The sequence below is a fragment of the Lynx rufus genome, unplaced genomic scaffold, assembly GCF_022079265.1.
Source record: "Lynx rufus isolate CCGP_SWC_20201006 ecotype Redwood Valley unplaced genomic scaffold, mLynRuf1.p SCAF_2, whole genome shotgun sequence".
Classification (NCBI taxonomy): domain Eukaryota; kingdom Metazoa; phylum Chordata; class Mammalia; order Carnivora; family Felidae; genus Lynx; species Lynx rufus.
In genome coordinates this window covers 203,129,411-203,156,481 of record NW_025814834.1, presented here as the reverse complement: position 1 = coordinate 203,156,481, position 27,071 = coordinate 203,129,411, and the positions used below count along the sequence as shown (strand labels likewise).

At 47.7% G+C, this 27,071-nt stretch overlaps 1 protein-coding gene across 1 annotated transcript; it reads right to left on the bottom strand.

The window, feature by feature from the left end:
* Positions 1-10: 10 nt before the first annotated feature.
* PAFAH2 (platelet activating factor acetylhydrolase 2) lies at positions 11-25,974 on the bottom strand. Its single transcript, XM_047083502.1, has 10 exons — positions 25,803-25,974; positions 24,701-24,854; positions 24,039-24,135; positions 18,661-18,729; positions 17,881-18,022; positions 16,785-16,898; positions 12,488-12,579; positions 10,730-10,900; positions 8,853-9,007; positions 11-1,116 (listed from the first exon to the last, which is right to left on the bottom strand). The coding sequence occupies exons 1-10, from the start codon at positions 25,956-25,958 to the stop codon at positions 1,022-1,024; spliced, it is 1,245 nt and encodes a 414-aa protein (XP_046939458.1). The 5' UTR covers positions 25,959-25,974; the 3' UTR covers positions 11-1,021.
* Positions 25,975-27,071: the final 1,097 nt, after the last annotated feature.

Here is a 27,071-nt window from a genome sequence, read left to right as displayed (position 1 = left end):
CAACATATCATTAGGCAAACATGAGTATTAATATCATTCATATTATAAATGGAACAGAATGGAAATTCAGTCTATATCTTGACTTACATTTGAGGCTAGGGCCTTAGAGCCAGAAAACAGACTACAGCACCCTGATTCCAGGCAAGTTGGAGGCTCATGGTATCTGACGTAAGGGGCAAGACCAAAGAGTCCCTAGACCACTCCAGGGGTGGTTGCCTAAATTCTAACCCACCAACCTACCTCCCTCTTGTGGCAAGGGCCTGTTCAAAAGGCCACTTAATGGTGTTAATCTATCTTTTCCATCTCAACCAATTTGTGTGGATTCTTGTCAAGATACATTTTTAGCAAAAGTCCATGACATCCAGAAACTTCTGCGATACCAGTGTGGACTCCGCTTCCCTCCCTAGGCTGTGAGGACAATGCTTCTGCCCTCCTCCGTGGGCTCACAAGTCTGAGTCCTGATGTTTCATGCAACAAGAAGGCTTGAAAATAAACAGAAAATGGTGGTCTCTATCCTAGGAAGTTACCTAAAGTGATCAGAACTTACCAAGTGGCCCTGGGGAGGGAGAAGGCGGAGAGGTGGGAGGAGACAGTGCGAGGCTGGGCTAGAGGTCCTGAAGGTGGAAATTTCACTCCATCCTTCGGCTTCCTTCCTTCCACTGCAGAAGCCACACTGGCCCGAGGTGAGGGAGTAGGCCACTGGGTTAATAGAGCTTGGGGCTGGAAGCACTCCCCCCCCCCCACCAACTCTACCCCACTGCTTGTTCCCCACACCATCAGGGTTCAGTTCCCAGAAAGTCAGTTTGCCAATCAGTAAGTGATCCACACCCCAGCATGAGTTTGAGATCAACAAGTCCAAGATCAAAGTACCCAGTTATCTAATCAGCAGTGTGATTTCATCCTCTTAATCTGCGAAGAAGGGTCACCATCAGCCACTTCTCGATAGGAGGCTACGGGTGTCCCTGGGCAGGCCCCGAATGGGAACTCAGCTCAGTGACCTTTCACAAATGGCCAGCTGTGCCTACAGGCTGGACAGATGGTGTGGGGCCCCTGGGATGAGCGACGGTCCAATGCCTTCAATGAGGCTGTTCCACTGGTCATAGTCCTCTTTCAGGTCTGAATGGGGAAAAAAAACAGGACGGTCAAGTCAATCTTTGCCAGGTTAGATCAAAGAGTAGCTACCATGGATTTAGTGGGTCAGCCTTGAAAGGAGCACCGGGGATACCAAAAGGACTGATTACAGTGGCTGTGATGGTGACCGCAGTATAACTGTGCTTCGTTCAGTGCTTTTATACACGTGCTTCATAAACGACTTGCTTAACCCATAACAACTCAGTAATGATAATAATTAGTAACAGAAGGCAGCATTTACTGAAGGATAATTCATTCTACAGACTGTGCCAAACATGCACTGTTTCTCTTTCACAATATCCCTATGAGTTAAATACTATATTAGCCCTATTTTACAGTTGAGGAAACTGAGGCTCACAGAAGCTACCCGATTCACCCAAGGTCCTTACAGCTGATAAGTGGTAGAGACAGAATTCACACCTGGGTCAGAAAGGGTGAAAAACGGAAAGCCTATTTCCGAGCTCAGGAAAGCTGCTGAACAGGAAGAAGTCTTCTGCATGCTAGCCCGTGGGTGCAAATTCAGGGCCACCTCGATGCAGGGCAGGAGAGAACAGGACGGCAATATCGTGAGGCAGCACAACTGGATATGATTCACGAGAGGGCCCCGGGATCGTGGGCAGATGGGTCTAAGTTTTTTTTTTTTTTTTAACGTTTATTCATTTCTGAGAGACACAGCACGAGTGGGGGAGGAGCACAGAGAGAGGGAGACACAGAAACTGAAGCAGGCTCCTCGCTCTGAGCTGTCAGCACAGAGCCCGATGCAGGGCTTGAACTCACTGACCGTAAGATCATGACCTGAGCTGAAGTCACACGCTCAACCGACTGAGCCACCCAGGCGCCCCGGCAGATGGGTCTAAATACACAGCAGCAACCGTCACAAAGGATCCAAGGCCTCAGGCTGAGGGAGCGGGGCCCAGCCGAACAGGCACTCACTGTGCTTTTGTTCAAAACAAACAAAAGTTGGGGCAGAAGGCAGGGACCACTCTCCTTCATCTTTGGATCACCAGCACCCTGCCAAGGACCTGGCATGGACCAGGTCCTCAACAAGTTAAGTGTTACAGATTCGTTAACTCAAAAAAACATCGAGCACACCCATGATGTGCCAATCTGTTCTTGGTGCTAAAAATACATCCACACACAAATAGAAATCCTTATCCTCATAGAGCTCGTAATCTAGTAGGTATAACAATAAACCTAAGAAATTACATAGGATGGGAAGCGGTGATAAATACTACGGGAAACAAAATAGAGCGAGATAAGAGAAGCAGTGGTGGTGGCTGGGGGACGGGGCAAGGGGAGGCAGGGAAGGGGCAATGTTTTAAAAAGGGTGGTCGGGGCACCTGGCTGGCTTGGATGAAAGAATGTGACTTTTGACCTCAGGATTGTGAGTTCTAGCCCTACGCTGGGTGTAGAGATTACTTACATAAATAAACTTAAAAATTTTTAAATTAAATTAAAAATAAAAAGGGTGGTCAAGGTGGGCCTCACTGAGGTGAGATTTGCACAAAGGCTTAAAGGAGGTGGGAAGAAGCCACGAGACTATACGGGAACAGTGTTCCATTCCAGGCAGAGGGAACGGCAGTGCACAGGCCCTGAAGTGGGTGAGTGCCTGGAGTGCGGGAGGCTTATGCAGCAGCACGGAAGGAGGCCTGGGGAAGAGCAGCAGAGAGGGGGTCAGGAGGGACCAGAGGGCCACATCACATGGGCCCAGCAGGATGCTGGATGTTGGCTTTTGACCCTCAGAGAAATGGGGAGCCATTGGAGGATTCTGAACAGGGGTGTGAAAGATCTGACTTACTTTCTATCAGGATCACTCTGGCTGTTCGATTAAGACCGTGTGGGGAGAAAGGGTGGCAGTAGGGAGGCCACTCAGGAAACTCTCACAGTGATTTCAGTGAGAGACGACTTGGACAGGATGGCGGTCGTGGGGGTGAGGACAAGTGACGAGATTCCATATGTAATTTGAAGGCAGAGCCAAGGGGATTCTTGAAAGATTGGAAAGGGGGATGTGAGAGCAGAGACAAGAGGGAGGACTACAGCTTGAGTAACTCAAAGGGCAAGACCGCGGCCGAAATCAGGTTTTGCTGGCGAGAGAGTAGAAACGTCGAGTGGTGGGTTTAGACAAATGGCGACACTCATGGAAGAGATTAAACTGGCGATAGAAAGGTGGGACTTGCCAGCATGGAGATGGCGCTTAAAGCCACAAGACTGGATGACATCAGGGGACACGGGTAGAGAAGAGGTCCAAGCCCTGAGCCCTGGAAGCAGCAAAGTAGACCGAAGAGGAACAGACGTCGAGGCAGGGGAAAAACCCACCGTGGGTGTCCTGGCAGCAAACTCCAGGGTCCACAGAAGTGGGCGTCCCCGACTCTGTCAGGAGCTGCTGAGCATGCCAGGGGACAAGGAACGGAGTTCACCACCGGATGGAAGACTGTGAGGGTCACTGGCCACACTGACAAAAGCAGTTTTCATGGGGAACTGGGATGCAAAAGCCTGACTGGAATGGGTTCAAGAGAGAATGCGAGGAGCGCCTGGGTGGCTCAGTCGGTTGAGCGGCCGACTTCGGCTCAGGTCACGATCTCACGGTTCGTGGGTTCGAGCCCCACGTCGGGCTCTGTGCTGACAGCTCGGGGCCTGCAGCCTGCTTTGGATTCTGTGTCTCCCCCTCTCCCTGCCCCTCCCCCATTCTCTCTCTCTCAAAATAAATAAACAAAAAATGTTTTAAACTAAATAAATACATAAAAAAGAGAATGCGAACACAAGAACCAGAGAAAGCGAGTTTTGCTGTTAGGAGGAACAGGGAAAAGGGGTGAAGAGAGGGGAGAAAGTGGGGTCAAAAGAAAGATCTTTAATTTTTTTTTAATTTTTTTTAGTTTTTAAAGAGAAAGAGAGCACAAGTGGGGCAGAGGGAGAGAGAGGGGAGAAGAGAGGGAGAGAATCTTAAGCACGCTCCATGCTCAGGGCAAAGCCTGACGCAGGGCTCGATCCCACGACCCTGGGATCATGACCTGAGGTGAAATCGAGACTCGCAGCTCAACCGACTGAGCCACCCAGGCACCTCCCAGAGAGGTATCTTTAAAGAGAAATTTCAGGGTGAAATGAAGCAAGAGAGGGAAAAACTGATGATGAAAGATAAAGAGGAAAAAACTGCCGGCATATGGAAAAGGAGGGAATCTGGTACGTGAGTGGAGGGGTGGCCTTAGACAACTGACTGGGAATCTCTAGGAACTGGCCGCAGAGCTGAGTATAGGCATGAAGGTGGGTAGACGAGGTGCTGGGATTTCGAGGAAGTCCTGACTACTTCCATTTTCTCAGTGAGGTGGGAGGCGAAGTCAATCAGCTGAGAGATAGGGTAGGGGAGGGTGTCAGAGGTTCGCAAAGGAGAAGATGTGAAATAGTCTTCTGGGAGAGCGGTAGAGAGGAGCACTAGGTGGAGACAGAAGCTACCTGTAGTTCATTGGAAAGAAGCACCAATCCTCCTAAAAGTTTATTATTATTTTTAAAATTTTCTTTAATGTTTATTTTTGAGAAACAGAGAGAGCATGAGCAGGGGAGGGGCGGAGACAGAGGGAGACACAGAACCCGAAGCAGGCTCCAGGCTCCAAGCTGTCAGCACAGAGCCCGACGTGGGGCTCGAACTCACAAACCATGAGATCATGACCTGAGCCGAAGTAGGACGCTTAACTGACTGAGCTGCCCAGGTGCCCCAAGTTTATTTATTTATCTTGCGCGCGCGCACGAGAGAGAGAGAGAGAGAGAGAGAGAGAGAGAGAGAGAGAGGGAGAGAGAATCCCAAGCAGGCTCCACACTGTCAGCGTGAGATCATGACCCAAGCCGAAATCGGGAGTCAGACGTTTAAATGACTGAGCCACCCAGGTGCCCCAGAAGCACCAATCTTTTCTTTTTTTTTTTTTTCTTTTAATTTTTTTTTTTTTTCAGCGTTTATTTATTTTTGGGACAGAGAGAGACAGAGAATGAACGGGGGAGGGGCAGAGAGAGAGGGAGACACAGAATCGGAAACAGGCTCCAGGCTCTGAGCCATCAGCCCAGAGCCCGACGCGGGGCTCGAACTCACAGACCGCGAGATTGTGACCTGGCTGAAGTCGGACGCTTAACCGACTGCGCCACCCAGGTGCCCCACCAATCTTTTCAACAAAGAGAAAGAATATCCCTGGATCAGTGGCATATGCCCTCCCAGAGGTATTTTGTAGGAGCCAGAAGAGGGTCAGCTCACTGCAACTCAGCTTAGTTTCCCGTGTGCCAATGTATTGTGTGTGTGGCCACCAAAATGCTTTTCTCCCGCTGCAAAGCTAATTGTTCCAAGTGAGAGCCTTTGTGTTTTCGGACCCTGTGTCATCTCTTCTCATCTGCTTAAGCCAGAGCTTCAGACAGGCCCATCGCCCGTCCTCCATGATGCAGCCAGCTCGCACACACAAGTCTGATCATGACAGTCCCCTGCCAGGGGAATAAAATCCACTCTCATTTCAGCAAGTACATGGCTTCTCCTCTGGCTTCTGCCCACTTCTCTGCCTGTATGTTCCACCAACTCACTATCCTGAGCGCCAGATACTCTTTTTTTTTTTTCTTTTAATGTTTATTTTTGAGAGAGAGAGACAGAGTGTGAGCGGGGGGAGGGGCAGAGAAAGAGGGAGACACAGAATCCGAAGCAGGCTCCAGGCTCCGAGCTGTCAGCACAGAGCCTGACGTGGGGATCGAACTCACAAACCGTGAGATCATGACCCGAGTCGAAGTCGGACACTTAACCGACTGAGCCACCCAGGTGCCCCCGAGAGCCAGATACTCTAAACACAGTTTCTCAAAACTGACCATACAAGCGTCTGCGCTTTCTGTTTAGAAGATCCTTGCCCCTTTCTTGCCTGGAGAATTGTACTCATCGGTTAAGATTAAAGACAAGCAGGGGTGCTTGGGTGGCTCCGTCAGTTAAGCCTCTGACTCCGGCTCAGGTCATGATCTTGTGGTTTGTGACTTTGAGCCCCGTATCAGGCTCTGTGCTGATAGCTCGGACCCTGCAGCCTGCTTCAGATTCCGTGTCTCCCTCTCTCTCTGCCCTTCCCCCACTCATGCTCTGTGTGTGTGTGTCTCTCTCTCTCAAAAACAAGTAAGAACATTTTTAAAAATTAAAAAAAAAGATTCAAGACAAGCATCACTTTGTCTAGGGAGCCTCCTTCCTCGGCTGTCTGTTCCCTTCCATCAGCCAGGCGCCTGCCCTCTGTGTCTCCTCAAGACTGAGCGCATATATCGTGGTCATCAGTCACTGGCAGAACAGTGCATCAACTAAGTACGTGGGCTTGGGAATCAGACAAGTTAGGCTGCATTCTGGCCTTGCCACTCAATAACCAGATAACCTTGGACAAATTACTTAAATTTTCTAAGCTTCCTATCTTCATCTATAAAATGGCGTTAATAATAAAAGTACCTGCCGGAGAGGGTAATCTTCAGGATTATACCTCATACTGAATCTATAGTACTCAGTGGAAAGCCTGGCATAATGCAAATCCTCAGTAATGTCCCTTCAGTATAGGGCTTGCCTCCCTTCCGTCTCCTCTTCTGGTGGTCTCCGTAATAAGTACCTTAGCTCAACAGACATTGGTATTAAAGGCGGAAATACCAATCACGCCATGGTAGGCTCCCCTGTCATATTTAGCTCTTACCTAATGACATGGTGCCAGTAGGAAATGGGGAAAGTGGACTGAGGACCATGTAGTCAGTCTCCATTAAAGTCTAGACTCATGGATCCATTCTTCTCCTACGAGGTGACAGGTGGTGCTCCAAGGTCTCTATTAACCCTGGAAGTCTCTAAACCCAGGCAGGCACAATGGCTCACACAATGAGCAAGAGAAAATGAACAGGCATAAATTTTGAAATGCAAAAGGAGGTTCAAAAAGTCAATAAACTCGTAATAGAACAGATGTGTTTTAAAAGCAAACTCAAGGGGCGCCTGGGTGGCGCAGTCGGTTAAGCGTCCGACTTCAGCCAGGTCATGATCTCGCGGTCCGTGAGTTCGAGCCCCGCGTCAGGCTCTGGGCTGATGGCTCGGAGCCTGGAGCCTGTTTCCGATTCTGTGTCTCCCTCTCTCTCTGCCCCTCCCCCATTCATGCTCTGTCTCTCTCTGTCCCAAAAATAAATAAACGTTGAAAAAAAAAAAAAATTAAAATAAAAAAAAAAATAAATAAATAAAAGCAAACTCAATCCAAGCCGAATCTGTTAGGCAACGGTTGGAATTGTGAATGCACTCAGGCCACGCAACTAGAAGTCTAGTGTCCAGAGCACAGAGGTGACGGTGCTGCTGTACCGCAACCAGCTGCTCAAGTGGGGGCACCACCCAGGTGTGGTGACAAACAGTGCATCCGAAGGGGATAATAATGGCCACACGGGGAGCTGCACGGGGAACAGGCGCAGGTACCAGGGACATTTAGCTTACTGACCGGGAAACTCAGAGAGGACACCATAGGGGACTTAAAGTATCTGAAGACCTGCCATGTGCAAGGGGTCGGGGGCCCCTCTGGGTAGCCCTTGAGGGGATGATCAGGGCAAGTGGGAGGAGTCACAAAGTAGGACATTTTGGTCTTAGGCTGGGGTGAGGCGGAACCTTGGAAACCCAGGCCAGCCTGACCCCCTTCTGAAAGACACTGTGCTAGCACAACGTCGGTGGATCAGAGAGGGACATCTGATCCAGAGAGCTCTGGGCCTAAGCTGGACAGTGGCCTACGATGTGTTGCTAGGTAAAGATGAGCTGGTAGAATCAAGCTGTCTCTCTTGGGAATCCGGTCTGGGAAATTCGGGGAAACATGGCAGCGAGCAGCAGGAGCCAAAGATGGGAGGGGGCCGCAAGGAAGAAAGACCGAGCCATGAGTGGTTCGAGCTGACCGGAGCTAGGAAGGATCAGCAACTGAACAAGCAGAGGCTATTGGCAAGAGAAAAACTAGAGTAGAATATAAGAAAAATACAGACTGGAGCCAAGAGAAAGAGAGATGTCATGAGAGGAAATGAGGCTAAGCCCATGAGAGAGATGAGAGAGAGAGAGGCCAGTCCTACTTGGGTTCCTGTAACTTTTTGCTTCCCACCTGGCTGGGTGTACTTTCATCAATAAACTCCCCTTTTCTTCTTGAGGTAACTGAGTCAATATCTAGTCCTTGTAACCAAAACTAACTAGAGTATCAGTCTTAAAATGGAGAGGCGGAGAGGGCTGACCCTCAGAGAAGCACTCTCCATATGGCAGGGAAGGGGCTATCTCCTCTGGGTGGGAGGATGGACCGATGACCTCTACAGGCCTTGCCATTTAGCTGGTCTGTGATGTATGACACTGGTCATAGGCCTTCCGTGCTTTGTTTTGTTTAAAGCACTTCCACGAATTTAGCCCATTTATCATTATAACCTCCACAATCTACATGAGGTGAGTGATAATGAGTTAGGGCCCAAGTAATGGAGTAGAGAGAGGTGAATGTTCGATTTACAGTGAGGAAACCAAGGCTCAGGAGTTCAATGATGAGGCCAAGTTCATTCAGGTAGTAAGAGACAGAGTCAGGGTCTCCGAACTTTCAGCTAAGTGTTCTTTCTGTAATTCTACATAACCCTCTCCTTCGCTCAGGTTTTCCTTGTGCCATAAATCGTCCTGATCTGGGACATGTCGGTATAGACCACTGTGCAGGGAAATCTAAGGGACCCCATGGCTTCCCCATAAACCCCAGTTCTCTCCTTACCAAGGTGCTTCTGCAGGAAGGCCAACATGGCCCTCACCATAATCTCTTGACCTTCATAGGGGTCCAAGCTCCCACGGGTTTGAGTGGAGAAGAATTTGCCAATCCAGTTACCAGCCACAAAGGCAAAGTCAGTTTGACTCCGATGAACAGAACCACTAGAGGAAAAGAGGAACAAGTAACCGGGATGGGTCTGGAGGCTAAGGCATACTAGTATTTGTTAAGCATTCACCATGTGCGAGCTGTTTTATGTGCATTATCTCAATTTTCACAAGAGTCTCGTAAGAGAAGCATTTCCCCTTTGACGGAATCCGAGGAAAGGAACTGCCTGAGGTCACACAGCTAGCAAGGGACAGGGTTAGGATTTGAACACAGGGGTGCCTGGCTTCAAAGCTGCCTCGGCCCCTAGAACACAACGTCTGACAGTGCAGGGAAGGGTGGAGTTAGCTGGAGCGGGCAGGTGCAGGGGTGAGGAAGCGAGGTCTGCCACGCCGGCCATTCCTATGTCATTACAAACCACCACACCATGGCTTTCACGTGACTCCTGAACATTCACAAAACATGTCAGCTCCTCTTTCTTCAGAAATGTATCACAAAGTAAACAGGAAAAGGAATCCCCTGTCTTTATTTAAGTAATCAGACAAGTGAGGACAAATGCTTATAAAAGAGGGTTTCTGGATTCGAATTTAAGTTCTTTGATATCAAATACATTTAATTCGAAGGTGAAAAGTTCTCGGTAGGTTCATTTTGGGCTATTGCTCCCAACTCAATTTCCTAATCAATTCAATGAGGGAAGAAAACCTAAATGCCAAACTTTGGTTGGTATCATGCAGAAAAACTGACTTAAAAAAAAAAAATGTGTTACTTAGGGCACACGAAAAAGTGTAAAGAATAAACATAATGGATACCCAGCACTCGGTTTAAGAAGTGATACACTACCAACAGTTAAATCATCCCCTTCCCGACTGCTCACCTCCCTTCCCACCATTACCCTCAATCTGACTGGCTTGGGAAAACTGTCACGCTGCCATGAGACCAACAGCCAAAGGGAGGGCTGGCCCTCGGGGAGACAGCCCCGCCAAGATGAGCAAGGGTGGTAGACTCCTAGCATTCCAGCGCTTCGGACTTAGCATTTCAACTACCTGAGTGATTCCAAAGGCCCGTGACACGTAGTTACTTGTCGTCTTGCTAAGACAGAACGTGGGATCCTTGACGCCTATGCTATTAGGCTCTGTTAGGCTCGAGTGCAGGGCGGAAGCAAGTCAGAGATCTGTCAGTGAGCCTTCAGCCCTGCACCTGAACTGTGTGCCACTTACGAGCTACGGTACGTATCTGAAAGTCACTCAAAAAATTTTCTTTCTGTGAAAAATGGCTCCTGAAAGAAAACCATCTGATAGTGCTAGCAATGGAAGTGAAGAGTATGGTTTCTCTTGGGCAGAAGATAGATGGTTTGTGGAAGGTATCTGAATTTAGGTATTCAAGGTCTCCTGAGGCCTATCTCCTGAACGTCGAAGGGCTACTACATTTACAGTCTTCAAAAGACTCGGTAAAATTCCCAAATGAGGTTGGAGATCTCTGGAGTCCACCCCGACCCACACTTTCCCTCTCCAGGGGAAAGAGTTGCTTTCTGTTCCAGAAAGCAACAGGTAAATCCTGTCATCAGTCATATAAACTAGTAAAGGAATTGCTGTAGATAGAGCTAAGTGGAAAGGGACAGATAGGAAATCCTAAAGGAATGAATAAGGCTTTGTACTTCAGGAAGTACTCAGGTGCTGTATTAATGGGTAGAACTTATGGATAATGTAGAAGAAACTAAGAGAGCCACAGCTAGGTAGCAAATGGCGAGGACACTGGGGATCATGACCCTGGGGCTTACTCACAGGACAGTTATGATCCTGGATTGCTCGTGCTGAGCACATATCTTCTTCATCAAGTTGATACTCTCCACTGTCTGGAATTTCTCAGCATTGATAAAGAACACAGGGCCTTGGGCCTTGGGGTAAAAGTCATGTTCCAGAGGAAACATCCAAGCATCCAGAGCCACAGCACACCTGTCATGGAACCAGACATTTGGAATAGCCATGCAGAAACCCAGGTAAGAGTAGTTAGGGTAGAGGGGGAAGGGGCAGGGTTCTTCCCTTCAGGGGGACAAAAGCTCAGAAAGCCAGGAAGGGGGTACCAGGGCTCAGACACTTCAGTTAGGATCTTGGGTAGAGATCAGTTTTACCTGTCACCAAAGACTCTTCTAGATTTTAAACTCACTGAGAGCAAGGGTCAGACCTTCTCCTGGATCTACTCAGGTTGCTGACCTGGGTTACTCAGAAGGTACTTCATTCATTCAACATTCACTGAGTACCTACTATGTGCTTAGCTCTGTGCTGTGGATACAGAGATAAATGACACAGTTCTTGCTCTCATGGAGCTCCTAGTCTAGAAAGGGAGACAGAACAGACAAGGTAACGAAATGCAGCTTAGTGCCCTGATGGCACAAGGAGCTATGTGAGCCCACAGCATGCATGGCATGGGAGGTCAGGAAAAGGTTCCTCGATGCCACAACTCAAAGACATGGCCAGTGTGGCAAGCAGTAATCTGTCACCTGGGGCAAAACTAAGGCCCCAAGATTAGCACCCCACCCCCAAAGTTCCTCCGGTCTTCTCCATATCAATGAAGGACATTCATCTCCCACTCAGATGATGTATACAAAAATGAAAAACCTGACTCCTCTTTCCTTCACCTCATACATCACCAAGTCCTGAAAATTCTAAAATATATCCTGACTCAATTCGCATCTCTCCATCCTGCCACCTCTGTCCTAATGCAAACCCACCACCTCTGACCTTGACTCTGAAATAGCTTTCCTCTAACTAGCCTCCTGGTTTTCAGTCTTGTCCTGCTACAGTCCATTCTTCACACAGTAGCCAGAGGGATCTTTACAAGTGCAAATAAGATTTTTCTCGGGGCGGGGTTGAGGGGGGTGGTGCTGGCTCAGCAGGAAGAGCATGTGACTCTTGATCTTGGGGTCATGAGTTTGAGCCCCATGTGGAGTGTGGAGTGTAGCAGTTAGTTTAATAAATAAATAAATAATAAAATAAAATAATAAGTAAATAAATAAATAAAGATTTTTTTTCTGCTTAAAATCCTTCAACGGTTTCCCATCATACCTGGAATAAAATCGAACTCCCTCACTGTGGCCAAAAGGCCCTGTGATCTGGCCCCTGTTTATCTCTCTGATCACATCTTGAGCCACTTCCCCCTCACTCACTGTGACTCTCCCACACTGACACAGCAAGCTTCTTTCTACCTCAGGGCCTTTGCATTAGCTGTTCCCTCTTCCTAGAAGGATCCCCTAGACCTTTATATGGTTAGTTTCTTTGTTAAGTCTTGGTTTCTGTCACTTTCTCCAAAAAACCTCCAATTACTCTGGCATATCGGCCCCTTATTTGCTTCGCTACACTTGGGGACTGGGGATTTGACTGTTTATTAGTCTATCTCCTCCCACAATAACATAAGTCCATGAAATCTGAGACCCACTGAACCCTCAGCCCCCAAAACAGTGCCTAGTATATAACTCTTGTGTGACAAACACACGCTGAATGAATGAATAGTGTGTGGCACAGAAGCATCGCTGGGAAACTCACCGAAACTGGGTCTCCTTGGCCAAAGCCAGTATCGCCGTGGCCCCACCAAATGAATGTCCCATCACAGCCACGCGGCTCATGTTGATGCTGCCCTGAGGAAAGCAGAGAACTGAGCCAAATCAGAAACGCGGGGTTGCTTTTCCGGGAATTCTTCAGAGGCAAGAGGCAAAGAGTGAGAGTGATGTGGAAGCACAGTACAGTGGGTGAGCTCCCACCTGCACGTTAAGAACCTCTTGCTCAGCGGAGAGCAGCCAGTCAGGCAATCCCCAGGCTGAACAGCTTTCTGTAGTCAGGAATTCTGAAAACTATGTTTTCCACCTTTGTTTTTGTAATCATACTGCCTGTAACACCCGGACCAGAGGAGACATTCAAATATATACCAACAGGGGCGCCTGGGTGGCTCAGTCAGTTAAGCATCCAACCTCAGCTCAGGTCAGGATCTCACAGCTGATGGGTCCGAGCCCCGCGTCGGGCTCTGTGCTGACAGCTCAGAGCCTGGAGCCTGCTTCGGATTCTGTGTCTCCCTCTGTCTCTGCTCCTTCCCTGCTCACACTCTGTCTCTCACTCTCTCTCAAAAATAAATAAACATTAAAAAAATATATATATATATATATACACACACACACACACACATAAATGAATGGGCATAAATGATGTGATTCCACGCTGACCCATCAGTGTAAGAGCACGTTAAGAACAAGAACTGTCTCTGGCCTCTAGACCCCTGCCTTACAGCCAGTCCAACAGGCTGACACGTGCACCAAGCCGAGGACAGAACAGAAAGCTCCTGCCACCTGTCATTTTCCTCTGAAGTGAGGCATGCTCATCCAGAAACAGACTCAGGTTCTCCTTCCTCTGGGCATCTGTCCTGACGTTTCTCTAGCAGTGAGTCTGGTTGCTCGAACATGCTCCGCAAGTATCTATTTCTGGTTGTCCACAGAAGCCTGCAGGGCTTGGTTATATAAAAAGCCACTGCAGCTGCCTGCTAAGGGGCTCGGAAAATCTCTCTAGCCTTTGCTGTCCAGCCTCTGCCCGGCTCCCATGCTCTCCCCTGCTCTCCCCAATTTCTAACCCAAGGCTCTGTATCCAAATTCTCCCCCCTTGCTCAGTACCTTCCGACCAACAACTTGGCTGGTGGCCACTTCAGCTTCTTTTAATAGGTTAATATATTTATAAATCCCTAAAATCAGGAGTATATAGCAAAGTCACCCGTGTACCACGTTCCCTTTTCCCACAGCTGCCCAACACCTATCCCTACACGGGTAAGTTTCTTCAGTGTCTTTGCAGAGCTTACTTACATGCATACAGGTAAATGTGACTCTATACTTCCCCCCCTTTTTATACAAGTGGCATTGTGTCTTACCTTTGTACATAATAATATTAGTACATAAAGACCTTCCTTATCCTTTTTACAGCTACAAAGGGTTTCACCATGGCATAGACAGTTGGCTGATCCCCAAATCTGTCTTCTTCCTGGACAGACAGCTAGACTCTATTGCCCAGCAGTTGGATGTGGCCTTGGGACCGGGTTCTAGCCGACGGAATGAGCACGAAAGCAATATCTCCACTTCCAAGCTTGGCCCATAAAAAGTGTTTCATACAAACCTCTACACCCTCTCCAATTCCTGAACTACTGCACACAGTGGAGTTGGGTTTCACAAGTGGAAGAGGGTAGAGCTATGAGCTGAAAGGAGCCTGGATCCCTGAGTTAGCTCCTGCATAGGAGCACCCATTTTCGACTTTACATGGGAGAGAATTAAATTTCCATTGTGTTAAGCTGCTGAGATTTGGGACTTACAAGTTACGGCAATTAACATTCCCAAAACTAATACATCCATTGTTCCATAATCTATTAAACCACTTCCCTTACTGGAGAACACTTAGGATACTATCAAGCTTTCGCTATTACAAACCACAGTGGAATGATTAACCTTGTACGTACATCATGTTGCATGGGTACAAGTATCTATAGAATAAATTCCAAGAAGTGGACGCTGCTGGGTCAAATAATATGTGCATTTGTGCTTTTGATAAGTGTCGCCAAACTCTCCTGCATGGGGCAATCTGTAATCTCTACTTCCCCACAGTTTTGCCAACAAGAGTGAGTAATCAATTTTCAGATCGTAATCTGATAGACGAAAACGTTCTTAGCTTTTCTTATTCTGTATTTCTCCAAAATACAACAATCGAACTAAACTCCAGCCTGCCTAATGTTGGTCTTAGGCTCACAGGCGTGCAGCCCTGCACTTCAGTGCCCAGGACCCTGCTTGTCTAGTGGGGGTTGATGACATACATCAAATAGTTGGTAAAGCGCTTCAGATCTCTGCCTTGCCAACTGGGCATCCAGGCAGATACTCTGCCCTGGAAGACGCTACTAGAGCCTTTACGAGGTATTTTCTTTTTCATTTATTTTTATTACACAGAGAGCCAGAGTGGTGGGGGGAGAGGGGTGGAGGAGGGGAGAGAGAGAGAGAGAGAGAGAGAGAGAGAGAGAGAGAGACTCTCATGCAGGGCTCTATGCTCAGTGCAGAGCCCGAGGTGGGGCTCAATCCCATGACCTTGGGATCACGACCTGAGCTGAAATCGAGTCGAATGTTCAACTGACTGAGCCACGCAGGTGCCCCTAAAAGGTACTTTGTAGTAAGGTTTTGGGGCACACAGCACAGGCTTTGGGATCCAAAAGCCCCAGTTTGAAGCCTGAGCCTACCACTTACTTAGCTGTGTCACCTTGGGTAGATAGTCTCTTTGATCTTTGGTTTCGTTCTATGCAAAGAGATAATACTTCCTGCATAAGTTTGTGCGAAGGGCTCTCATCGCGGTAAGTACTCATAAGGCAGTAATTGTTATTTTTTTATATATATACATACACCATTCTCACTTATGCAATGGAATATTAAAAATCATGCCCTAGAAAATATTCACTGGCATAAGATAACATTCAGACTATTTTGCTAAGTGAAAAAAAAAAAAAAAGGCCATACAAAAGCTTGTATTAAATGATAACATTATTGCTTTTAAAAATGTATACGTATACGTTATGCATTTTAAAAGAACTAGAAAGCCTGGGGCACCTGGGTGGCTCAGTGAGTTGAGTGTCCAACTCTTGATTTCAGCTCAGGTCATGATCCTAGGGTTGTGAGATGGAGACTGTGCTGAGCACCAGCCTGCTTAAGATTCTATCTCTGCCCCTCCCCCTGCTTGCAGGCTTCCTCTCTCTCAAAATAAATAAGTAAATAAATAGATAGATAAATAAAAGAACTGGAAGGACAAACATCAAAATGTAAAAAAACCATTTTTTTCTTCATGCTTTTGTGTGATTTCTTGGTGGTCTAAATAGAGCCTGAGCTATTTTTGAAATCAGGTGGGAAAGATAGGGGGGTTAGGAATGTATCTTCATAGGCAGCAAATTCCATAGCCAAGACAGTTTCTATCCTCCTGGGAGGATTTCTGAGATCCCCTTGAGGGAAGGAATTAGCCTGCTGTGGACGCAGGTTGTTTGTGGCTCGACAGCCCTTCCTCTGGGGACCGAAACATCTCTTCCTTATCCGTGTGGCCCTGTAGGGCTGCCAGTCCTGGTGCTCAGGTTCCCCTGACCCAGAAGTGGAGGTAGAACCGAGGCAGGCCAATCTATCTGCCCCACTTAACAACTGTCCTTCTGGTACAGTGATAGATCTAGAAGGGACAAGTAACCCAAGCAGGGCCACGGCCTTCCCAGAATAGTGGAGGCAACAGAATCTCTCTTCCTGTTAAATCTGGAGCTGAATTGAAAAAACGGTTGGGGTGGGGCGCCTGGGTGGCTCGGTAGGTTAAGCATCTGACTTCGGCTCAGGTCATGATCTCGTGGTTCGTGAGTTTGAGCCCCGTGTCAGACTTTCTACTGTCAGCGCAGAGCCTGCTTCAGATCCTCTGTCCTCCTCTCTCTCTGCCCCTTCCTTGCTTGTGCTTTCTCTCTCTCAAAATAAATAAGCAAACTTAAAAAAAAACACAGGTTCAGGCTGCCAGCAACATCTTTCTTGTCTAATGGGGGGGGGGGTGTGTGCAGTGAGAATGGAGCTCACACACACAGAGTGGAACTGAGCCAGGAGAAGGTAGAGAGAGTGCCGGGGCTTTGATGACAATGTCTGAGACCCTGGATCTAGCTACACTGGCCTGAAGCCTGTCTGCCTTGGGTCTTCCCACTTACTTGAGTCAATAAATTCTCTTTCGGTTTAAGCTAATGAGTTAGGTTTCTGTTATTTGTAACCAAAAAAGTCCTGATGAATATGTGTGCTCAGGGTCATACCGATGGCTGCCATACCTTCAAAGTCATCAGATCCAACCCGCCAGGCAAGATGTTGAGGACGATCTGCCCAGCAGTGACCTCCTGCAGGATCTTCAACACCCGTGCACACTCGCTTACCCTCTGATGCACCTGCAACACAGACAGTCCTGGTGGGAGCTGGAACGCCGCACAATCGTCCAGCAAGGATCTCACTCTCCGACAGAGCCAAGGAAGAATGCAGGGATAGCTTGCCCACCCACATCTCAGCAAGCACTGTGGGTTCCACCTCCTGAGAAAGGCTCAGCAACCTCCTAGCAGCTCACATAAGCGCCACCTAACAGTTCACTGCAGTCAGCACTGCCATACAGACTCTCTACCCACCTCCCCACGGGGGTGTCAAGAGGACCGAATAAGACAACACATATGAAAGCACCTTGAACACAAAAGGAGCAAGAGTGTTTTTGAATCAGCCTAGTACTGGATTCTACGTGCCTATTAGCAACATACATCTATTGCTTTTGCCTGTCTAGCACTTATCTGCTCCTACTTTGCCCGCTAACCCTGACCTTTGAGGACTGTGCTCCCCTCAAATCTATCAATGTACTTCTGATGGGAATTTCCCATTTGGGTATCTCTCCCCAGTCTAGGAGCCTCCCTCCAGGGTTTTTCATTTTCAGCCTGCAGCTTAAGGCAGGTATGACGACTGGGAGACAACCCCCAAAGAGCCTAATTCTCTCAGATGGGGAGCTGAAACATACGCAAGCTCAGACTGTCACGAGCTACGGTTCTAACCTCACAAGGTAAGCCAGTTTGCAGACAAGACCAACCAGCAGAGCAGAGATGAGAAAGAAAGAAAGGTCTTGACCGTATTTGTCTGGCTCCCGTGGTCCTGCCCCACTTACAACTGCCTGGATAAGCCAATCAAGTCTCCATTTGGCCTAACGAGATTAAATGGACTTTCTGTCACCTGCAATTGTAAAAGTCTTGATTAATACCCCATTTCTCTGATGTGGCAAGCTGAGACCCACTATGGCTGAGATTTCAGGACAGAAGGTTAGTGAAAAGTCTTCTTAGTGACTATAGTAGGAGGAAGACAGGTAAACTCTCCCTTCCCCAACTGGCACAAGCCTACCTGGCAATTTCGGACATGGAATTCCTTCTCCCCTTCTTCAATCTGACGGTGAGGGATCCATTCCTCCTCCAGCGACTCATTAGGGAGCTGGTTCTCCTCTGGGGCCTGCTTGCAGAAACAGGTGGTCGCGGCTGACCCGTCCCTGAAATACACATGCCACCAGAGACACCAAGAAGACACTCTTCAGCTTATTTCTCCCCTTTACCAAATCCTCCATTTCCGCCAAGATACCCTGGATCATCCTTTGGCCAGGAGGGAAAAAGATCTGGGGGCATACACAGGAGAGGAGAAAAACCCTGAAATGGAAGACTGATAGGTTTGAACCCCAATTTAGCAGTGTCACCTTCAGCAAGTGAACCTCTGAACCGTGGTTTCCTCACCTTTAAAATGAGTATAAGGGCACCTGGGGGGCTCAGTCGGTTAAGTGACCGACTTCAGCTCAGGTCATGACCTCCCAGTTCGTGGGCTCACGCCCCGCATCGGGCTCGGTGCTGACAGCCCGGAGCCTGGAGCCTGCTTTGGATTCTGTGTCTTCCTCTCTCTCTGCCCCTCCCCCGTGCGCACATGTGCGCGCTCTCTCTCTCTCTCTCCCTCCCTCCCTCTCAAAAATAAATGAAACAATAAAACATTAAAAAAAAATTTTTTTAAATGAGTATAATACCTCCTTTGCGTGGTTGTTGTGAAGACTAAAAATACCATCTCAATATGGGTCTAGCCTATATCCTAGCCCACGGCAGGCATCCAATCTATTATACTTCGTTATGACTGCCGTCCCCTCACCTGTGTTCTGGAACAGCCACCACAAAGCCGTGGGAGGCCAGCTCCATGCAGAAGGCTGAATACAGTGTCCTAGAGAGGCAGGAAGGAAGAAAGAGAGAAGTGGTCAAAAGAATTGCCCACCTGCAGCCCCCAATCCAACCATACTTGGCTAGTGACCATCTCAAAAGATTGAATGGAGGAAGCTTCCTTTGGAATAGCCCTCCTCAAGGTACTTTCTCCGGCCAGCATACCACTTGTCTCCCCAAGGTTCCAAGAAGCATGTGGAAATCCATCCATGATGTTTTCAACCCCATATGAACCTTGACTTATCTCCTCCAGCACCTCCCAATACAGTTTGGCTACTTCGACAATTGCATTTTTATTGTCTATATGTTGTATGTCTCCCAAATTCGTTGGTCAGATCCTCAAAGACAGACACTCTGGCTATTTCTGTAATATGCAAATCTGCCCCTGTCAGTTAACATGTGATTTTTTTGGTCTGTCCTCCAACTTCCCAGAAAAAAAGCAATATGGCAGACACTGTTCACTGCCTACTCCAAACACTTATTTTTCCCTCCGCCTTAGTAACAGAATCTGATTTTCAGCTCAAGATAGTTATGCCATCAATTATGACATTTCTCAGCCTCCCCTGCAGCCAGGTTTAACTGTGTGATTAAGTTCCAGCCCAGCAATAGAAATATAATACTACCCTCATAATTAATTAAAATTCTCTAGTAGATATATATTTTAATATGGACTTACTTATTTTTGAGAGACAGAGAGAGAGGCAGAGAGAGAGAAAGAGAAGCCCAAGTAGGCTCCATACTGATAGCACAGAGCCCGATGCAGGGCTCAAACTCATGAACTGTGAGATCATGACCTGAGCTGAAATCAACAGACTGATTTCAGCTCAACTGACTGAACCACCCAGGCACCCTGATATATGTTTTAAACTCAACAACAACAACAACAAAAAAACAAAAAACAACCCAGGTGAAATTAATTTTAATAATATGTTATATTTAACTCAATAGAGCCAAGACATTATCATTTTGACATATAATCAAAATGTCTGAATTAGGGACACCTGGCTGGCTCAGTTGGTAGAGCATCCTACTCTTTGATCTTGGGGTCATGAGTTTGAACCTTTGAGCCCCACGCTGGGTGTAGAGATTACTTTAATTTTTTTTTTTTTTTAAGATTTATTCATTTTTCAGAGACAGAGTGCAAGTCGGGGAGGGGCAGAGAGAGAGGGAGACACAGAATCCCAAGCAGGCTCTGGGCTGCTCAGAGCCTGACATGGGGCTCAAACCCACAAACCGCGAGATCATGACCTGACCCAAAGTCAAATGCTTAACAGACTGAGCCACCCAGGCTCCCCGGGATTACTTTAAATAAAAAGAATGTCCGAATTAATGAAACATTCTATTAAGTTCTTTTTTTTTTTCCATATGAAGTCTTTGAAATCCAGTGTGTACCTTACACTTCACATCTCAGTTTAGACCAGCCATATTTGTAATGTTCAATAGCCACATGCAGCTAAAAGCTACTATAATGGACAGAGTAGAGCTAGTCAATGGGACTAGACAGTGTGTTGTACAGAACTTTCAGGCAAGTTCTCCCTTCCTATTGCTTGGAATGTGGGTGTGACGGTAGGAGCAAAAGCAGCCACCTGAGGTCATCAGATAGCCTTAGAAATGGAAGCCACACGTGGCCGAGCAAGATGATAAAAGAAGTCTGGCTCTCTGCTTAACTGTGGAAGTACCGTATCATCTCTGTCTACCTCTAGCTTTGTTTTATCTGAGCAAGAAAAAAAAACTTCATACTGCTTAGGTCACTGTTATTTGGAGTTTTTCTGTTAATACAACTTGTTTGGATCCTAACTGATTCAGAAAGGTCAGGAAGGACAGACATTAAATTGACTTTCACCTTCTCTCACTTCTCCAAGGGAGGCAGTGCATTGGACGTAAGAGCCAGAGAGATTTCTGATCCTTTCCCAATTCAAACTGTGTAACCTTGGGCAAGTCTGCCTTTCAGAGCCTGCCTGGTCATCTGTAAAATATGCATCCCGCCCCCACCACCCCCCCCCCCACCTACCTCACAGGACTGTGTGGAAACCAAAGGAACAATGGCACATCATTATGTATTTGTGTGTTTATTTATTTAGAGAGCACGTGTGAGCATGTGAGGGAGGAGGGGCAGGGAGGTGAGAGACAGAAACAGAGACACACAGAGAGAGAGAGAGAGAGAGAGAGAGAGAGAGAGAGGGAGAGAGAGAGAATATATCTCAAGCAGGCTCCACGCTCAGCAGAGCCCAATGTGAGGCTCCATCTCATGACTGTGAGATCACGACCTGAGCTAAAATGGAGTCGGATGCTTAACCAACTGAGCCACACTGGCACCCCAATAAACAGGTAACATTTAAATACACATACTCCTCCCTGTGATGGGAAGCCATAGGTCTGGAAGGATTTCCAATCCCGAATTTAACCACACAGGCAACAAGAGGAAACCATGTCCCTTTCACTCCCTGCCTTTTTACTAGGAATTTTTTTAATGTTTATTTATTTTTGAGAGAGACAGAGACAGAATGTGAGTGGGGGAGGGGCAGAGAGAGAGGGAGACACAGAATCTGAAGCAGGGTCCAGGCTCTGAGTGGTCAGCACAGAGCCTGATGTGGGGCCCGAACTCACAAACCATGAGGTCATGACCTGAGCCCAAGTCAGACACTTAACTGACTGAGCCACCCAGGCGACCCTTTTCTAGGAATTTCATTGTGGTTATTGATGAGTATTTATAATTGGCTCACCCAGGTCAACTGAGGGGTGAAGTCTCCATACACATTCTTAGACCAAAAAGACCACTCTCCAAAGTCATGTGCTCACCTGCTGTCTGTATAAAATACCTGTGAGCTTATGAGGATGTTTCTTACTTTTTTCCCTGCTAGACTACAGCCTTTCTGAAGGCAAGGACTCTATCTTATTCACTACTGAATACTCAACCCCAGCACAAGCCCCGGCATATGGCAGGTACTGAATTTACTGAATAAGAAAGCGACACTGAGGGCACCTGGGTGGCTCCGTCGGTTAAACGTCCGACTTCAGCTCAGGTCATGATCTCGTGGTCCGTGCGTTCGAGCCCCGCGTCGGGCTCTGTGCTGACAGCTCAGAGCCTGGAGCCTGCTTCAGATTCTGTGTGTCTCTCTCTCTTTCTGCCCCTCCCCCACTCATGCTCTGTCTCTCTCTGTCTCTCAAAAATAAATAAAAATGTTTTTAAAAAGTTTTAAAAAAAAGCAACATTGAAGACCATCTATTTGCCTTTTGAGCCACATCTCCACATTTACTCTCCACTTCCTGCCATGGGCTAGCTGTGTGAGTCCACGTTTAGGCTCCCCTAGTGGATGCAATTCCTTGATGTTTATCTCCATAGGACTCGCCTTCTCATGCCAAGGGGCTGGCACAGAACAGATGCTCAACAGATATTTGCTAAATGAATGAGAACCTAGCAAAACATAGCCCTTGTATTCACTTAGTGAATATTTGTTGGGAAACTACTACTTTCCAGGTATTGTCCTAGGCACTGGAAGAGACAGAAGACAGACATGGTCTCTGCCTTCAGGGAAATTACAATCTAGTAGAAAAGACAGACCTTAAAGAATAATCACACATGGGCACCTGGGTGGCTCAGTCGGTTAAGTGTCCGACTTCAGCTCAGGTCACTATCTCACACTTTGCGAGTTTGAGCCTCACGTCAGGCTCTGTGCTAACAGCTCAGAGCCTGGAGCCTGCTTTGGATTCTGTGTTTCTATGTCTCTGCCCCTCCCCTGCTCACACTCTGTCTCTCTCTCTCTCCCAAAAATAAATTAAAAAAAATTTTTTTTTAAATTTTTAATTAAAAAAAAAATCACACGTAGTTAATTCATTATAATTATGAGAAGTACTGAGAAGTACTAGCTATTGTCTTATGAAAGTACACTACTGAAAAAATTAAACTAATATAATGCAGGGGTTAGGATGGGTGTCCCTAAAAGTGACATCCAAACTAGACATTGAGGTTAATTTGGAACTAGCCAGGCAAAGATGAAGGGGTTGGGGGGCCAGAGGAGGAAGACAGAAGCAGAACAGCAAATATTTCAGGCAACGGAAACAGCCACAAAGCACAGCACAGATAAAGGCTCTGAGGCAGAAAACAACATAGTGCTTTTATAGAAGTGAAAGATCAGTTTGTCTCAAGAGCCGGAGTGAGGCAAGTAGTTAGAACCGAGGCTGGAAACTTTGTCTGGGACCTGCATCCACGTAAGGCCATGACAAGAACTGAATTAGGTTCAAAGGACTATTAAAAAGTCTAAATACAGAAGCGACAGTCATTCATTTATTTAACAATATTCACTGAGCACCCACCATCTGCCAAGCACTGCTCTAGGTGCTGAAATGACTCGGTCCTATCTGCTTTTTAAAACAGATCTCCCTGGCTACCGTGTCGACAGTGGTTTAGGGAATGGAGAGGCAAAAATCGATGCCTTTGAGATGTGTAACCTTCTAGGACATAAGCCAGACTTGTATGTTGATAATGAACCTATAGACAGAATCTTCACAAACTTACACAGGAACACACAGACTATAGTTATTAAGCTATGTAACACAGCAAGATGTAGAAATCAGGGTTCCTAGGAAGAATTCTGAATGGATACTGACTTATAAAACTCAGGCAGAGCCTACCCAAGTCTGGTAGGAGAGATCTTACCATTCACCATCCCATGGTTCCTCGACATAAGGAAACAGAGAACTGCGTGTGTGGACACTTCCAGGTGCCGGTCTAACTGAATCCTCACAAACCACGCTGTGGGAGCAGCATCCCCATCCGACAGATGATGAAATCTGGGCTCGGAGAGTTCTACCACTGTCCCAGGCTCCCACGGGGTGGGGGGTGGGGGGGCGGCGGCGGTGTGGCTGAGATTCACAGGTGAGGCTCTGAGCTCCAGGCGTGCAGGGAGTGAGCCCATCTTACTGTTAGATCAGTGCCATGGCAGAGCTGTCCCTCCATATACAGTGAAGAAATTACTCTGTAAGGCGTAAGCTCCTTTCTAATACTTCCGTGCTGTTCCATAGAAAGAGGACTAAAAGTGTTTATTTATAAATGTTTCTGTTTAAATAAATAGGAACAGAAAATAAGTTGTTTATTTCATTATAAATGCTGAACATGAGAAGCCTGCTGAAAGACTCCACCAGGTGGAAGGGGCTTGGGAAAGGCCTTTAAGGGAAGGTGGAAGGAAGCAGATGGGAGATAAGACAGCTGTCAGGGGGAAATGTCTGTTTCTCTGCCCTTTGAGAAGAAGTTCAGACTCAGCTGCTGTCACTGGTTGAGGAATATGACAAGTTCTGGGGGACAGAAGCTCTTACCTGAAGGCTCCCATGCCATGGGAGAAGATGATCAAGGGGTATCCAGAATCCTTTGTCTTAAAGGGGCCATTCCAGCTAACAGGCAGGCGACAAGATCCTGGCAGAGACATGGGCTATAGAAACTCTGGCTGCCCCAGATCTGTATTCCCAAGGGCAGCCTGGGCACAGGCATGCGTGGGGACACATGCCCCTCCTCACTGGAGAACCACCTTTTGCCCCTGAGCAGTCCAGGGCAAACAGTCACCTTTTCTTTCCCCTTTTCTTCCCTAGCAAGCACAAATATAACAGAAAATGGGAAGATAAATGCAACAAGTACTGAACAACCCGTGAGGTGCCAAGGCGGTGGGTAGACTTCTTAATGGTGGGGCCTTTGGGGGAAGTAGATGACTCAGTGTGACTTTCCCCAGAGAGAGGAGAGCTAAGGAAGAACTGTAAACGAGAAAGTCTGGATTCAAATCCACGACAATCTAACTCTATAACCAAAGCTCTTATGTATATAATCCTCTCCCAATTCTCCACACTGCAATGGCTGACGCACGCCCCATGACAAAAGGGCTGGAAAATGCAAACTAATGGTACTGTGTGCGCCTAGGGATCTGTCCTAGAAACATAACCAAGAAGCTGGGAAAGCATCTGGGCGGGGCGGGGAGGCCAGCCCTTACCCACAGCCAGGTTGAACAGCAAACCCCCCCAGCGCTTATTAAACCGCAGGTAATCGGCCAGGCCAGTGCAATACTCATAGCGGGGGATCCACAGGGGCTGCTCCGTGGTCTCCTCTGACTCCTGGCAGGGATAGAAGAGTCGAAAGAAGCTCCCCTGTAGGAAAGAAGAGAGCAACTGCTCAGAGCAAGAAGCCTGACTCTGCTAGGCTTCCCATCAGACACACTCAGAGGGTATCTGAGGTGCCAGCGGGGCAGGGCACCAAAATGGGGAACTTAAGCTCTAATTCATATACCTGAATTTCGCACCCAGAAAATCCAGAAAGGAGCAAATTTATTTTTAGCGTACATGTAAGGCTTATGTGATTTCAAATAGCTGACTATACTTTGAATTACATCTGGGAGCACCAAAATATTTTCAGTGCTTGGATCAGAAAGATTTCAATTCTGGCCCTGAGCCGAGGCCTGGAGGAGCCCCAGGAGTGAGATTAGCCCTCGTGCTGGATGGGGTGGGGGTGGGGGGGCATCACCCAGGGCAGTTCTCTGGAAGCGGCAGCACACTCATTTTACACAGGAGTAGGTGAGGGCTTAACAGGAAGTACGTGCCTCTCTCAAGAGAGAGGGGGAGTCTAAGGGCCAGCAGAGAAGCGCCTAGGAACTGTTGGAGGGAAAGTCTGGAACCAAAGCAGGAGGGAAAATGGATGAAGGCGGGAGAGGAGAGAGAGGAGCATGTCTTCCAACTCAGGTCAGGGAGTCAAAGGCCAACAGCACACGGCCCACGGCTCCTCCTCCCATACCTTCAGATTAGCAGGAGACTGAAGACCTTCCCAGCATCAGGCATCTGCTCTAAAGATAAGGCCGCAAGCCCGAGAGCTGCCCTTGGAGCCAGAGCCCGCACCCCCTTTCCTCCTAGCTGGCAAAAGAACCCATCTCTGGCTACCAAGAGGTTTCTAACTGGAGAGACGAAGAAAAAGGTCAAGGAAGACAGACTTGGGGGCTCTATCACCAAATCCAGACCAGCTCTCTGTTTCTTCGGAATGGCTATTAAGTCATGGTGCAGGAAAAAGCAGCAGGGGTGTGTGCGGACAGAGCCGGAGACGCTTACCTGGAGACTCTGACCTTCCATCACATCCCCGCAGCCTACGAGGTGGGGTCCTGTGACAGGGGGAAAGCCCACGGACTGGTTGACCCCCATTTCATCACCAGCTGAGACAAACAACGACCTGGGCAGCGCTGAACTTGATGGCTGAGGGTGGAACATAGAAGAGCCTCTTGCTGGTTTCCTCTTAGCTTCCTGTTGATTCTATGTGTCATCTGCCACCCGTGTCCACTGCTCCTTATCACCCCATCTCCTTGTCAGGGACTCGTTCAGTCTTCCACACCAACCACTGTGCTACCCTGACTTTGCCAAGGTTTAAGGGCTGCTTTGTTGTTGGGGGCAGGGTGAAGAGATGGTTGGGGAAAGGAAAGAGAGCTTCCACGCTTCTCAAAACCCACTGCCAAGTGCTCACTCAGCACCTACTATGTGCCCAGCACAGCAGTAACTTCTACATAGAATGTAACCCAGGCTGTGTCCTCATGAGGCTAGGAATAACGACGACTAAGATGTATTATTGGCTCTGTGTCAGCACTGAACTAAGCTCTTTACATACGGTACGTCACTTCATTCTCTCCACAAATCTCTGAGGAAGGTCCTATGAAGACCCCGTTTACAGATAAGGAAACTAAGGCACAGGGAGGTTGAATCGCTTTCCCAAGTTATACTGCTTCCAGGCAGCAAACCCAGGTCTGTCTAATGCAGACCCGAGCTCTTAACCTCTACTGATCCTGCTTGTGCGGAGACTCAGTTGCAGGTTTGCAAAAGCACGGACCTACACTACTGACTATGAAGGAGGCACTTAGGCTGGGCCTTGAGGTACGAGCAAGATCTGGAGGCAGGAGAGAGGAAGGAAAGCATTTCTACACAGAGCAAGAAAGGGCAGCGATAGGGGAAGAGTATGATGTGGCAGGAGATCAAACAGGAGCCTTGAACGTGGCAGGTGTGCGTGCTTCGGACTAGCCCACATTCCAGGAGCTCGGCTGCTCCCTAAACAGGAGCTAATGCCATGGCTTCTGTCCCTCTGCAACCTCATCATCACCAGCAACATCGTCATCATTACACCTATGGAATGCCAGGAATGACACCAAGTGCTTTGCTGTATTACTAATTGAAAAATTGAGATGAGGAAACTGATGAGTTTGCCAGTTAGGTAGATTACCCAAGAACATACAGCTAACAGAGCCAGAATTTGATCATGAGCAGTGTGGCTCTAACAGTGGAGAATATGGTCAAGCTTCTCAACATGCATTCTATCTTGCCTTCCTGTGTGACTTG